Source organism: Myzus persicae, unplaced genomic scaffold, assembly GCF_001856785.1.
Source record: "Myzus persicae strain clone G006 unplaced genomic scaffold, MPER_G0061.0, whole genome shotgun sequence".
NCBI classification, from domain to species: domain Eukaryota; kingdom Metazoa; phylum Arthropoda; class Insecta; order Hemiptera; family Aphididae; genus Myzus; species Myzus persicae.
This window is the reverse complement of record NW_019104455.1, coordinates 121,477-136,956: the sequence shown is the minus strand read 5'-3', so window position 1 is coordinate 136,956 and position 15,480 is coordinate 121,477. Positions and strand designations below refer to the sequence as shown.

Genomic DNA, 15,480 nt, shown 5'->3' with positions numbered 1-15,480 from the left:
AATAGTGAATAGTTAATGTAGTGCCAACAACGGAAGAAGGTATCTCAACACCGAGTGGATATTTTAATATATTTACTGTTAATAGTTAAGTAATAGTTTATATACAATGGAGTTATATATAAATATATAAGGGTTGTTTAATGCAATATATAAGTACTCAACCCATTATATTGAACATCGAGGTTGAGTATTCCAGGCCTCATTAATAAAAATCTAACGACATAAGGGTAACCCCGTCCATTCTTATTGTAAATTATAATGTTCGTATATCCATGTATAATATTACTGTTACAATAAAGACTAAACAAGATTATGCAAACTAAAAAAAATAAAACCGCGTAGATGTTAGAGTGGTAAAATTAAACTTTTGAGTAAAAACGATTGAGTATCTGTTCACATAAACATGATTATCGATTAATGTTAAATCATTAATGAAAAACATATAATTTTAAAATATTATGTATATCCGACCACGTGTTCAGTCCGTATCTTTCAACACCAACAATAAATAATTATACAACACATTTTTTTTATGGAAATAATCGTGTTTTATTCATTGCTCTTGTAATTGATTATTGTTGTTGATAAAATACATACTAGTTAACAAAGTTATAGTACAAAATAAAAATAAAGTAAAATAAAAAAAAAAACAAACAAACAAAATCATGTGAATGCACACTGGGTTAACGTGAACGATCAGTCCAATTATCATCAGTACCGTAACACTGCTGTGCTTACATAATTTATTAACATTTATATATAAACGAGTGTATACTTAAAAAAAATTGTTTATAAGTCACGTCGTATTATCTAAAACAAAAAAGAAACAACGGTTGAAAACAAACCGTACCGTTGCATCGTTGACCGTCCAGATTACGGCGCGTGTCGGCTAAATACAGCCAGGTACAGGCAGGGAAGGCAGACAGGTTAGGCGTACAGGTAATAATAGTTAAGTCGGTTGGGTTATAGGTCAGATTAGATAAGTACAAAACCTAAGCACAACTCAACCACGCGTGATGCGTGTTACGACTTACATAATATATTAAATTGTATGGCGTGGCGTGGGTATACGGTTATTACCAGTCCCTGAGCCATTTAGCCCACTTGGGCTCGTGGTAGATGTGCTTGATCTTGTACACAGGCACGGGGTATGGTCTGTCGACGGGCACCGGGACTTTCTTCTCGATGTGCACGGCGTACGGCTTGTCAACCGGGTATGGCACAGGTTTCTCGACCGGGTATGCGACCGTCTTGATGACCGGCACCGGGTACGGAACACGCACGGCAACAGGTTGCGGTACGCCCACAGCGATTGTCCTGTATACTGGCACGGGAATGGCGCGGTTGATCTCAACATGTTGAGAGATCACGTGTTCGGGTCCGTATGATGGGGCGTAAGCCGGTCCGTATCTATAAAACGGATTGAAAAAAAATTTGTATTACAATATCGTAAGTTTATTATGGTATAGATTATGAGGAGTATGGGTCAATTTTTTTCCACCTCCACTTCCAATTAATTTGTTGTCAATTTTGAGTGTTGTTCTTTTAAAAAATATATTATTATTATTATTTTTATGCATATTTTTTTTTATGATTTTCCTCATTGTTTATCTCGATGGACGTTTTCACGGGTTTGTACTCACGACGGCGATCGTTGACTATACAACTAAATAATTGGTCGCGGCCCACTGTCTGTCAACAACACGCCATTTCCGTTCGGCGGAATCGATTACCGAATAACGATTATTACCATGAAAACGTGCTCGGCCAAAGATGTATTACGTGGTCGTAGTGTACACAATATATTATATTATACCAGAGTAATATGACAAGCAGATGGACGTTAAACCCAACGAAATTTTAATTTATAGAGATGCCAAACGAGAGAAATGAACGTCGGAACAATTGCAATAAACATCATGAAATTTCGACTTTCGAGTCGGATATTAATACAACTTACTTATATCCATATACAGAACAGTCACTGCTGCTAATAAAATATTATAAATTATTATAATACCTACACAGTATTATTAACATGCAGATCGGCTTTCTATGTGGATGGACCTCGTGATATAAAATAACACGTTTATAAGATATTTACGTAAGGCTTTGGTTTTCTCTCATTCCGCCATTTGATGTTTATATTTTCTTTGAATTTTTTTTAGTTATTACGCGTGCAAAAAAAAATCTGTTTCGATTATTTACAGTCACATGACTAACCACGCGCACACACACCTCAATTCTTTAGAAGATAAGTCCGGGATACAGGATAATCACTGAATCCGCTTAGTGGGGATTTTTAAGTACCAGCGTACCTACCTATGTATACTTTTTATCGGCTTAATTATCTAATAACCGTGTTTAGGCTTCAGGCTATACATTATATTCAAATGATTTTCGATTCGAATTTATAAATGCTCGAGAGCTCGTATACGCAATTTGAAAAGTGACCGTAAAAATATGTGTAGCTTGGCTATAGAGGATTTAATCGTTACATACAGCATAACCTACTGGGACCATATGAGGGGTAGGGGGGCAAGCGACGCACGACAACACGCAACAAGTAACTATACTTAGGGTAAGCACAATTACTTACCCGGAAACTGAGGGATATGCTGACTGTCCGTATCCGTAGGCGGCAGGTGCGGTGGCGATACCGACCGGGGCAGCGGCGGCGGCGTATGCTGTGGGGCCAGCGTAAGCGGCAGGAGAGGCGTAAGCGGCAGGAGCGGCATATGCAGATGGGCCGTATGCTTCGCCGGCGGACGGTGCGTAACCTTCAGCGGCGGACGGTGCGTATGCTTCGGCGGCGTGGGCGACCGGTGCGTATGCTTCGGCGGCGTGGGCGACCGGTGCGTATGCTTCGGCGGCGTGGGCGACCGGTGCGTATGCTTCGGCGGGGGCGGCGTGTGCGTATGCTTCACCGCCACCGACGGCTGACTGAGCGTATGACTCTTCCGCTCCGTAATCTTCAACTGCGTCGCGTTTGATGGATTGGTGGTCCTCTTCCGGCTGTTGGTCCTGTTGCACCTTTTGCTCCTGTTCGGCCGACGCGTCTTCCGAGCACGTGGCCATGGCCACCAAACACGCCAGACCGATCAACACCTGTCAAAGTAAACAAGTACACTAGCTTATAATACGGTTGGTGAGTATCGTACATTTCCATAGCCAACAGCCGATGTCGGTTAGGTTAGGTTATACTTTGGAATCAGTCGTATCATGGTTGCTGTGGATTATTGTAAAATTTTAATTTTAATTTTAACTAAAGAACACAACGTAGTCAAGATTGACTTGTTTGTGTGTAAATTGTAGACATTTCCGGTTCAGTTTAATATTAATTAACTAGGGATCAGTTGCCCAATGCTAATTGGAAATTATTGAACTATATACGATTGACGGTGTTATTATTGATAAGTACAGAGCAGAAAAAAAAGTTAATAATAATACTACAAACAACTCACGTGTATTTTCATTTTGCCGATTGGTTTCGGTTCGTCTCGATGATAACAGTGTGCGCGATCAACGACAATATTATTATGTTACTATATAATATATACGATAAGAATGGACGGTGTGCCCCTTGGAGGTGTTCGCACTGTGGCGTGTGCTGCTGTTGACTGACGATTTTCACGGAGCAATCGGATTATATATACCACTTTGGTCGGGCGTATTTTTCTGTAAAAAAAAAGACTTTCACCCGGCCAACCGGGGAGACCGTCCGGGTCCATCATCCTGTGCACGCGCGCGCGCCGAACAAACCGGTCGGCGGCGGGACGTTTGTCCCCGCGGTCCCTTGTCAACGGTTGGCACGCGGATGATGTCGGAGACAAGGCATAAACTGTGCTTGTGACATAACTACCCGGATAAACCGGTAGGTACGGATCGCGGCCTATAAGGAATAACACAACAGACGTGTGTGTGTGAAATCACCACTTTTTGAGAAAAGGTGACCGACATGACGCATGTAACCTTAGCTGTAATTCGCAGTTTTGTATAACACATCCGACTCGTCTTTACGGCTTTGTTCAAAAATATTACCGAATAACTACAATTTGGTGGTTTTCTTAGAGCTCATTATTATAATAATTAGTTATTCTTGTAAACTATTGTTAAAGGCAATCTAAGTAGATTTGTTTTCAATATTGGGCTGAAATTTAAATTAAATTTATCATTTTTTTTTTTTTGGAAATACTGTAATATTGATACTTTTGATTATTATTTTAACTCTTTATTTGTATGTTGAATTTTAGCAGCAATATTTAAATAAATACATAAAGGTACGTCATGTTGTCAGTTTTTAGGGGTTGAAACTGAAGAGAGTAACTCAATAAAGTTTTGCGATCTTCAAAATTAAGTAACAAGCTATAATCATTATTGTATTTTAAACCAAAAAATTACGTAGTTTGTTATATTCTATACATTTTATAATTTATTTAAATTCTATTCATTCGGAAATTCGGAACTCCGCGTACCTCTAGGCACAAGGTGTGTATAGTAAACAGTACAATAGTCAATAAATTATTTTTTGGTTTATATGGTATCTATAATAAAAGTCAGACCATAAATAATTTGTTTACAGTGGCTAACACGAATAATGAATATTATGAAGAAAATAATCTTAATATTATAGATGCCGAGTGGATCGATTAATGTATTTTTTTTTGTAAAATACTTAAGTAGATATATGTCTACATGTCTACACTTTTTGTTATACTGGACAGTGGACATATTAAATATTAATCAATCTCGCTACAATTATAACTAAACTCCTACAAATACTTAAATTAAACAGTCACTGATTAATCAGAAATAATCAATTGTATCAGATTTGTAGGTATATAAAAAATGTAAGTAGTACAATAGTAAGGAAGATGGTACAATATGGCCAATACGGGTGAGTGTGAAGTTTAAAAAAATTGCTCACCCGTTGAACTAAGGGGTACCTTTGATAAATATTATGTACCTATATTATAATATATTATAAAGTATAGTATCATTTATTATTTATATTGGAAACACGTAGAAAAAAACTTAAAAATACATGAAACTACAACTTATGTCCTATAAGTATCATTGTATATTTGTATCAGGTATGAGGTAGGTATATCTTAGATTTTTTTTAACGTATCGAGGATCAGAGGAGGAACTGCTGTTGGCATTGCTTCTCCTCCAGCTACTATCGTTTATTGTTGCAAACAAAACATAAACTCAACAATTTGTTTCACCTTGTTGAATATTTCTGGAAACATGTCTGTGATGACAGTACTCTTTTATTTTACTATTCAATTAATAGTATTTAAGTTATTTAACTGTGTGTACTTAGAACAATATAGGCAGGGCTGGATTTTAGTATTACTAAATAAACAATGTGGGATAGGGTGGAAGCAATGTGAAAGCGATCCACACACCGGTCTCATAGAAACAGGAAAAAAAGCAGGGCCAAATTTAGGCTCACGGGCTTCCACAAAATTCAATTTATTAGAGACTATCACAAAATAAGTACCTACGTTCGCTATTTAGCAGTAAGTTCTACCCTGGCTATACCCTTAATTCATAAAGTGCAATGTACAATTCAAGTGTGCAATTTAGATATCATATATGGCATGAGTTGGTATTAGATACGCATGACTAAATTTTAATTAATTAAAATGCATTAATAAATTAAAAGAAGGACCCTGATTAAGGCCCGACATCATCTAAGAAGCCCGTTGACCAAATAATTGGTGATGCTATGTGAAGCTTAAAAAGAGGCAGTGGACGGCGTGGACCGATACGAAAACTAAAACATATTTTATTTTAAAGCATATCTGTAGTACAAGGACAGATCACTTCACTTCACTATTCAACAACCCGTCAGGGAGCTTACAGCTAAAAGTCGAGGAACAATAAAGTTCAGCCAAAGAAGACAAGCCAGCCATATTAATGATAAATTATTATATAATGTGGCATGCGAGAATGTCTTAGTAAATAAACTAGGAAAACGCATAAATGTTCTCAAAATATTTTCAAACAAACCTCATAACGTACCTAACCATGCATTTTAAAAGCATACAGCACACAAATTATACATGACAATGATCAAAGTTACAAAATAAAGCCTAAAACCACAACACAGTCAAAAACACGAATAATACCTACAGTCTCGTCGTAAGCAATATGTAAAAACTACTGAGTACTGAGTAGGTATCGCCGTACCGGTGGTGATTGAATCCTAGAAAATGTCATAACCTTGAATTTACATAGATTAACTGATAAACCCAATGCACTAAACTATTCAGAAAGTCTATAAAAATTAGTTTGAAGTTTCAGAGAATTATCAATTGAACATAAATGTGCATGATGTGTTGTGCAATTTTAAAGCAATTTTACTACACGCTATCGAGTTATTATCACAACAATAATAATTATTATAAGCCTAATCAATATATACTCATATTTTACATAATATTTTTATTTTTAACCTATCTAAATAAATGGTTGTAAATATTTCAATGTGCTATATTCGTAAAAAAACATATCAAGTATCAACCAGTTTTGAATGCTATAGCTATAAAGCTAAAACTAAAAAAAGTAAACATTCTTCATACATGAGGATACTAAATATACTATTAATTGGTTTTCAATTATTGAAGTGAGTATGTAAATGGTGTACGGTGTACCAGAAGTAACTTATCGTCAGTACCTTATTGAATAGTCACATTAAATACTGAAAGAGTTATTTTCGTGATAATTTCAAAATTGTATTTAAAATGAATGGGCGTTTTTATGGTTTTTAATATGTACGTATCACATGCATCACTTAAAGTAACTTTATTTCCAATACATATTTTGATGCCACGACATAAACAAAAAATATATTTTGAATTAATTTTTATTTGTGGGTTATAGTACCTATTCCATATAAAGTCAAGTTCAATTTATGAGAAAAAATACTTATACAGGTTATATTTCCACTTTCTATTGTTTGAAACTTCTATAAAATGTGTTTTATAATTACAGTAAATAAGTTTCCTTATTTAAACAATAATTAATATTAACTCAACTATTTTAATTTAAAAGAAATTTATCCGAAGTTTTTTCAGATGTATCTATTTCCAAAACTTACATAACTATTGTGGGTATAGGAATATTCTATTAATGACATTTAAGTATTAAAAATTAATCAAAGAATATTTAAATAAAAATATTTAATAATATATTTTTAGTTCTTATAGTATTGTTAGAATGTATGTATTTATATATGGTACTCTTTATGTCATATAATCATATAGAAACATTTGATTGAAATTGTCTGAATTGAAAATAAATAAAATGCTGTATTGAAATCAATTTTAAAATATATCTAAACATTTTATTTAAAATAATCCTATCAATTTAGTATAGCAAAATATACAAAAATTCTAGAATCCAATCAATGTGATGTAATGATTTTGTGTGGGCTGCAGTTAATAATTTATGATTTATTACAAATACAATATTTAAATAATTAAAAAAATCATAAAAATACAAAATACAAGATATTTTTTTGAAGTGCCAAATAAAAAAATATGTATATTATATAATTAATTTTATTCAAACAATTTTTTTGCCTCCAATAACCATTTGTTTTATTTCTGTCATCGGTTATTAATTATTATTATTTTCAATAAAAAGAGGAAAATATAATTTTACATTTATAATATATTGAAGTTAAAATACATTAAAAACGTTTAGTTTTTTTTTTCTTAAAGTACATTGAAACAATTTTTTTTAGATAGGTAAAATTATACTATAATTATTAAAAATAAATTTTTCAAAAACGATTATCTATCTGATAATATTAGTTGTACTTGTACATTATACATTTATACTACACCAAAACCATCAGCTTTCTATATTTGTGATATTAAATTTGTCACCACGTGAATTAAAAAATTCAGTCGTTACACATCCTGTATAAACCAATCAATGCAGGATTACCAGAACCAATACAGGTAATCCACCAAATAGTTTCACCGCTTGAAATATCACAATGAAATAAATCAATATAGTGTTAATAATGCCATTATGCCATCCAGTAGTTTTATGAATGGTCTCTGCGTTTTTTAATGAATAATTTTACACATTATGATTTTTTATTTACTCGTCCCTTGCTCGATTATGGTGAACTGGTTAGGAACATCGTATACGTGTGTAATACAACTAATACAAGAAACGGTGGACACAAATGAAATACCATTTATAATGTCAACAAACACTGGTGACAAATTTTTTTTATTAAAAAACAGAAATGCGAGCCATATATACATAAGTAAAACTGTTAAGTCAAACTGGTTTTGCCAAAATCGGTAGAAGGTAACATGTAATCTGAATACATCGTAGGTAGGAACAGTATCAAAGACAATAATTTCCTAAATCATATGATTTCCCTGTGTTACCATTCACTTTCTATTATTATTCGTTAAAGATGACAAGGTAAAGTAGTTTGCTCAATTTTTTTTAGTTAATGATAATAGTTATAAAATATTCATATCATACATTAATACTTAACATTGTAATCTTGTTTTGAGTAATGGCAAACTTCTCATAAATTATATTATTTTGGAATATATTTATTAATTTTTAATTATGTATTACTGAACTAAAAAATGGGCCCCACCAAACAAGGTTCGTGTGAAGATCCATATCTGATCTTTACTTATGATATCACTGAACCAAAAGTCCAAACATTACATTTTTAGTGTGGTCATCGTACCTAAAAAGTTTAGTTGGACTTAAAATTTTGTGAGACATATATTTATACATTATTGTTTGTAAATTATAAGTTATTTATTGCATAATAATACTGAAAGCCGTACTAAGGAATTTTGGAGCACATGGCTAATTTTTTGGTGCTAAATGTGCTAATGTAACCTCTCACTTCAATCATAAATTTGGTTTTTTTTGGATATATCGTTTTTATATTCAATTTATTTTTCAACATTATAAATACTATAAGTATATATTAAATATGTATCGTTGATTGGTATAAATAAAACGTATATGACTGCATTAATAAATTGGGGCCCCTAACTATGTTGGGGCCCGAGACTGCAGCCTCCCTAAGTAGTTCTCTGCTAATACTATATTGAAACAATAATAGTAAATATTGGAACTTCGTTAATATAAAAGATTGAAATCCTTGTTCTCGTTTCTGTATTACACGGTATCTTTGTGACAGCTTTTGGTATACAGCTGTCTAAGATAATGATTTTATTGTGATTGTGAATTGGTAATGAACATTTATAGCTAAAAAACGAGTTATAATTTTATAACTATATCCATTTTAGTTCCCTTCGACATAATAAGTCGAAGGATATTTTCTACTGAATTACAATCCGTTTAAATTGTGTGTGTGTTTTTTCTACGAAGGAGATTGAGTAAATTACAAATTGTTTTTTTATAATGATATTATACTTTGTAAAATATTAATTTTTTTGAATGTTTTTAGTAATAAACATGAAATATTTTAGTGTATGTTTAATTGTATTTTTTTTTAATACACGTCGTCTTTTTAATATTATGCTACTAATTATAATAATATACGAGTATTATAGTTTTTAAAAATGGAATATTTTTTTACATTTGCAAATATAAATATGGGAGATTAAGCCTACTAGATAATTCAATGTCTGTGGTTAATTATTTTACGGGAAAATTAAACTCAGAAATAAAAACATAACAGTTTGTCTGTGAATCAAACAGTGAAATTTTGTTGCAACAAAATATTATATTCCATTTCAATAAATGTCACTTAAAGAACGCACGCATAAAAACCGGATTTACGAGATATTAGAAGTCAACTACCTAATGCGTGTCGATAAATTACACATACCTACTACGTACCTATACACAAATTTACCCATAGCTTTATAGTTATAGTACATTGTTTTATGATTTCCGGTATAATCGCAACGACTTGAGTATAATATATTGTACCAGATTATACAGTTTCAGTCGACTGTTATCTAAGAGTTTGACTTTTTAACTTTTATGTAATACATAAAAAAATATTATAGTTTCGACTCATTAGTCATAAACTTGAATAAGTCAAAATTTGTGAAGTTTTACTGATTCTTCATTTGACCTTAAAATAAATAATAACCAAATATCTTCTCTTATTTCACTGGGCAGTGATAAATTAACTATTAGTTAAGTTTCGTAATTTAAAAAAAAGTGATGGAGTGTAAACGGACCATTTTATAACTCAAAGAAATCATATTCAACAATAGGATAAATCTTCCATTAGGTACTAGACATTTTTATTTCAAAGACCATTTAATTTAAAACAAGTTGTTTTGTCTTTTAATGCATAAATATTTGATATTATATAGTGATAAGTTACTGATAAGTGATAATTATTCAACAACATTGCATTTTTTGATTCAATAAAAATGTCAATGGCAAAATATTATAGTGATGATATAAAAAAAATGAAAATCAATAGTTTATTTCGAATCATTGCAATCTTACAAATAAAATATTTTATGGGTATTTGTTTGGTATATTAAATAGTCTACTAATCAAATCTAATCTCGTAATAAGACTGTAGTGATGGAATAAATAATTTAGGATATATAATTATCTTTAAATGAAAATTAATATTTTGATAATATATTAATATGCATCTATTTATACTAAATTCTTCTTCTTGGAATTTATCGGCCATTAAGACCACTCCGTCACTCATAAAACCTCCAATTTTCCCAATCTGCTGCTCGTGTTGTCTAGCCCTTCATTCATCCATTCAGTGGTTCTGCATTTTTTTAAAAAAATTATATCTTCTCATCTCAACTTATACTAACAAATTATGGAAAACAAAATACCATGTATATATATTATATAATACAGGTGATTCGTTGAGCGTAATTATATAGTTTCATATTAAATTTATCACATTTTGAAAATTAAATAAAAATTGTATTGTATTATGTGCATTTCTTATCTTGGTTACCATTATGTCTACCTAAAATTAAAGCATGTCAACGAAAATTATCTAACCAACTTTTTAAAATGTGCAATAGTTCTTAACATAAATATTTATTAAAATCACCGTTCAAGAGTAATTAATTATTAAGTAATCATAAAGAACTTATTTACTGCTGAGTTGTGTATTGAAGGGTATTATGTTACCTACCTTTATGGATATGAACGCAAAGATTGATTGTTGTTGAAAATGTTAACAATTTGGTTTCGAAATGATCATAATAGGAAGAAGATCGGATAAAAATAAAAAGAAAATGTTGTTAATTGTTGTGTAGTAATAATAGTCTTAAGTACATAAAAAAATGTGGTTTCTTAGTGCTTAAGCAACCTTCTAAAACTATTGTATGACGATATGATGACAACAATAAACAGAAGATTAACATGTTGATAATTGTATCAAGATTTCCATCAGAGTATAAAAGACAACGGATCCATCCAAATGTGAAGTATACGCACTTCGACTTTCGATTAGTTAGTATTGTGATTACTTTAATTTGTATTACCTTTACTTACTTCAACAACATGATGAAATCTTTGGTAAGTACCGAATTCAACTACAGCCCTGATGGTTTTATATTATGTATAACTTTTTTTTAAATGTATAATAACACTTTAGCCACGTTACCTAATTTAATCATCAAATATATATTTAAATGAAGTATGAAATAAGTGTAATTAATTGTCCATAGTCAATAATACAAAACATTTATCTAAAGTCTAAATTCTATTTTCCATATATTATAGAAACTAATTAAATTCGTATACATCAATATCGATTACACAAATTTTTTTACACCATTTTTTTTAAATTTTACTAGTTCCTATTTTGTTCAACGACGCTGGTAGTGCATTTATCTTAGTTTATTTTTATAATTTTTAAACTATTTTATGTTTGTAATTAAATTGTTTACGTGATGTAGTGTTAGGTACAGTAATTATTAGTATATTAAATTAAAATAAAACTTAACACTAAAATAAATAGGGTATTTTACTTTATCCTTAACTTAAAATTTTTTTAAATTCCATACAATTATCAATTTATATTTCTAAAAGTTGTCACTTATAACTTATAGCTCCTATAAAACGAATTATTTAAGCTTCTTGTAAATACTTGGGTCTTAGATCAATGGGCCAATCGTACTGTAAATATTATAGGTATGAATATTTTAATATCAATCCAAATAAACTAACTATATAAATTTGTAAAATTTAAACTTAAATGAATTATCAGTTTTATAAAAATAATTAAAATAAATAACTTTAACTAATAACAAGTATTTAACAATTATACCTAATTTATGGCTGTATAATTGTACATTCTAATGTTTTTTAATTTTTTTTCACTTTTGTTCTATTATTGGATTATTTTTTTATTTAATAATATTATAAATATATATATTGTATATATTGCAATAATCACCTTTATATCAATAGAAAACCTACTTTGTTTAAAGCTTAAAAAATATAAATAGCTCTATACAGTTATACTAAAAAAATGCATATATAGGTATTATTTTCGTAATTGTGACTAATGAATTTAAATTAAATTAAATTCTTAAGAAATTAATACATCAGTATACAATTTTAATATTGTATCATAAAAATGCTGATAACATTGTGCCAATAACTTTGGACAGAATATTTTTTTTCTTTTTTAAAATACTATATTGTATTCATTATAATAAGTACGTTTTAGTGCAATCAATAATGCACATCATAAAATATTCAAAAAAATAATTTATATTTTATTTTTCCTAATATACTCTTATTTTTTTTATAGATTATCATGGCGATCATCGTGTCCGTGGCCGTGGCCGACGAAAAGAATACTGCAAAACCAGATAAACGTCAAATATCTTCGTACAACGGAGGTACTGCAGCTATCGCTCAGTCGTTACAAACCCCGCAGCCGACACCTGCTGCAGTAGCGGTCAATAACGCACCTTCGTATCAACCGAGTTATTTACCGACTTGTGTCGTACAACCTTATGGCAATTCCATTTTCACTAATCCATCAGTACCCGTATATCAGCCTCCGTATTACAACGGGCCCGCCGAATCGTTTGTACCGCAATACCAACCGCAGCAATATCCCATTGCATATCAGCCACAGCAATATCCGGTCTCTTATCAGCCGTCGCAATATCCAGCCACGTATCAGCCACCACAATATCCGGCCGCGTACCAGCCGTCACAATATCCGGCAACGTACCAACCGACACAATATCCAGCCACGTACCAGCCATCACAATATCCAGCCACTTACCAGCCGTCGCAATATCCGGCCACGTACCAGCCGCAACAATCCGGCCAAAGTCCGGTGCCGTATTCGTACAGTTACTTCTCTTCTTCGGCCAACAACGCCAACAACAACGCGCAGTTGTCCACCACCAAGAAGTAGTACGTGTTTTTAAACATTAATCGACCCCGGAGGATATACCTAGTTATATAATACTGTCATACGTATTTTTGTCAAAACATAAATAATAATAAACACAAACGGTTCTTAAGAGAATTGAAATCTTTTTTATTTTATTAATAAACACATAATATAATATTTCATGATGATGCACAAATAATTATATACAAATAAAATAAAATAATATGATTATTAACAATGATTTACAAATACATGAATTAAAGATTGACGACGACGACGACGACGACGTAGCAATTATAGTTCAGATTATATGATTTTTTCCTATTATTGCAATAGCGTGTCGGTTGACGAGTGCGATATCATCTATTAGTAGATAGACGGGGCGTAGTACGGGGCCTTGTAGATTGGTGCATGGTGGTAGGACAGGGGGGATGCGTAAGAGATGGGAGCGTGATAGGGGAGGGGTGCATGATAGGAGAGGGGTGCGTGGTAGGAAAGGGGAGCGTGATAGGGGAGGGGAGCGTGGTAAGAGAGGGGAGCGTGGTAGGACAGAGGGTAGGACAGAGGTGCGTGGTACTTCAGTGGCGAGATGAAGGATGTGGGCAGAGCCAAGGGGGCAGCTGGGTAGGAAAGGGGTGCGTGGTATGCAGGGTAGCCGTAACCCAGTCCGTAGATGCTGCGCTTGTCGGTTGTCTTAGCAGGAGAAGCTTGTTGTTGCTTGGCTTCTTCGGCGGTTGCGCAGACGGCAAGAGCCAACAATAAAACGGCAGCTACGTACTGAAAACAAAAAAAACAAAATGTTATCGTCATCAGTCACAATAATAATAGTTTGTTTATTGATATAAATCAATAAATAATAACAACCCCCTCCCCAAGTGATAAGGGTTGGTACAGTAATAAGTGAAAAGCGAAATTTACCATTAAATAAAAACAATGATCTAGAAATAGAATAAAGAAGTATATCATTCATGTTATAATTGTATGACCTGCATATATCGATGTAGTTGTAAATTTAGTACCTATAGATAATAGTATTGAATAATTTATTTTAGTCAGTGCCGTGGCTGAATTGAAAATATATTGTAGTGATATGAGGTTGGTATAGGTAACTATATTAATTTTATAATAATTAATATTAAGTTTTATAAAATTAATGACAATAAGTAATAAGTAAGTAATAGCCAATAGGTAATAGTAATTATAGGTAAGGTAATCACAATGTCCAATCGACATTAAAACTAATAGTATTAATGGAACATTAAATTTTTTACAAGATAGTACCAAAAAAATGTAGATTATACCTACTTTATACTTTAATTAATAATATTTTTAACTAATAATTATAACTTAGTTGTACACAGATGTTCTTATAATGATTTGTTTAAATGAATCGTATCCATAATAAAAAGTACGAATGATTGTGTCGAATGACGAAACGTGATTGTGGTTTAAGCAGTGCGATGGAAAAATAAATGAAACATATTATATGACTTATGAGATACGCATCGCGAAGTTTATGTACACTTAGAAAAAATAATGAACTCAAGATTAATGGATTTAATATAATGTTAAGTGCGAAAATAAAACAAACAAAATAAACTTACGGATTTCATGGTGGTTGGTTTTAGTTGGTCTGCAAAATGTAGATGAGTGATAATATTGTATTGTGCTTGCTGTAGAAGCTGATTGATTTGTGATCTATTTCAAAGAACAGTTGTGCGTTTTATAGTCCGACAAAACTAGATCAACGGAGCCAGTCAAAGTAGCCGCCCCTGTGCTTAATACCCAAACGGGCCATCTAGTGGTCAGAAAACTTGTTTGCGCTTCGTTACGTCGTGCAATTAAACTATTTTGCCCTTTTTAACACGTAAATTGTATTTCATAATTGCTACCTACCTATTGTTATTCACTAAGGTACGTACCTACTACCTACTGTAACATTCGGTGACCTCTAGCCAGTAACCTTTGTCTTGCATAGTTTCATTCAACGAAAATATTAAGATCATATAAATTAAAAAAAATATTCCCATTTTAAGCACTCCTGCACAGGTACACGCAACCAATGTAATATTATAGATTATATCACGTCATAG

At 32.0% G+C, this 15,480-nt stretch overlaps 3 protein-coding genes across 3 annotated transcripts; 1 reads left to right on the top strand and 2 right to left on the bottom strand.

Annotated features, from left to right (window-relative positions):
• Window positions 1–524: 524 nt before the first annotated feature.
• Window positions 525–3,640, bottom strand: LOC111042302 (protein transport protein sec31-like). The gene is made up of 3 exons (XM_022326865.1): window positions 3,465–3,640; window positions 2,600–3,108; window positions 525–1,410 (listed from the first exon to the last, which is right to left on the bottom strand). Exons 1-3 carry the CDS (start codon window positions 3,474–3,476, stop codon window positions 1,077–1,079), a joined length of 855 nt encoding a protein of 284 aa, XP_022182557.1. The 5' UTR covers window positions 3,477–3,640; the 3' UTR covers window positions 525–1,076.
• A 7,814-nt stretch (window positions 3,641–11,454) lies between these two features.
• LOC111042289 (adhesive plaque matrix protein-like) lies at window positions 11,455–13,512 on the top strand. The gene is made up of 2 exons (XM_022326842.1): window positions 11,455–11,544; window positions 12,788–13,512. Exons 1-2 carry the CDS (start codon window positions 11,530–11,532, stop codon window positions 13,406–13,408), a joined length of 636 nt encoding a protein of 211 aa, XP_022182534.1. The 5' UTR covers window positions 11,455–11,529; the 3' UTR covers window positions 13,409–13,512.
• Window positions 13,513–13,568: 56 nt separating this feature from the next.
• LOC111042286 (cuticle protein 12.5-like) lies at window positions 13,569–15,105 on the bottom strand. Its single transcript, XM_022326838.1, has 2 exons — window positions 14,992–15,105; window positions 13,569–14,164 (listed from the first exon to the last, which is right to left on the bottom strand). Exons 1-2 carry the CDS (start codon window positions 14,998–15,000, stop codon window positions 13,754–13,756), a joined length of 420 nt encoding a protein of 139 aa, XP_022182530.1. The 5' UTR covers window positions 15,001–15,105; the 3' UTR covers window positions 13,569–13,753.
• Window positions 15,106–15,480: the final 375 nt, after the last annotated feature.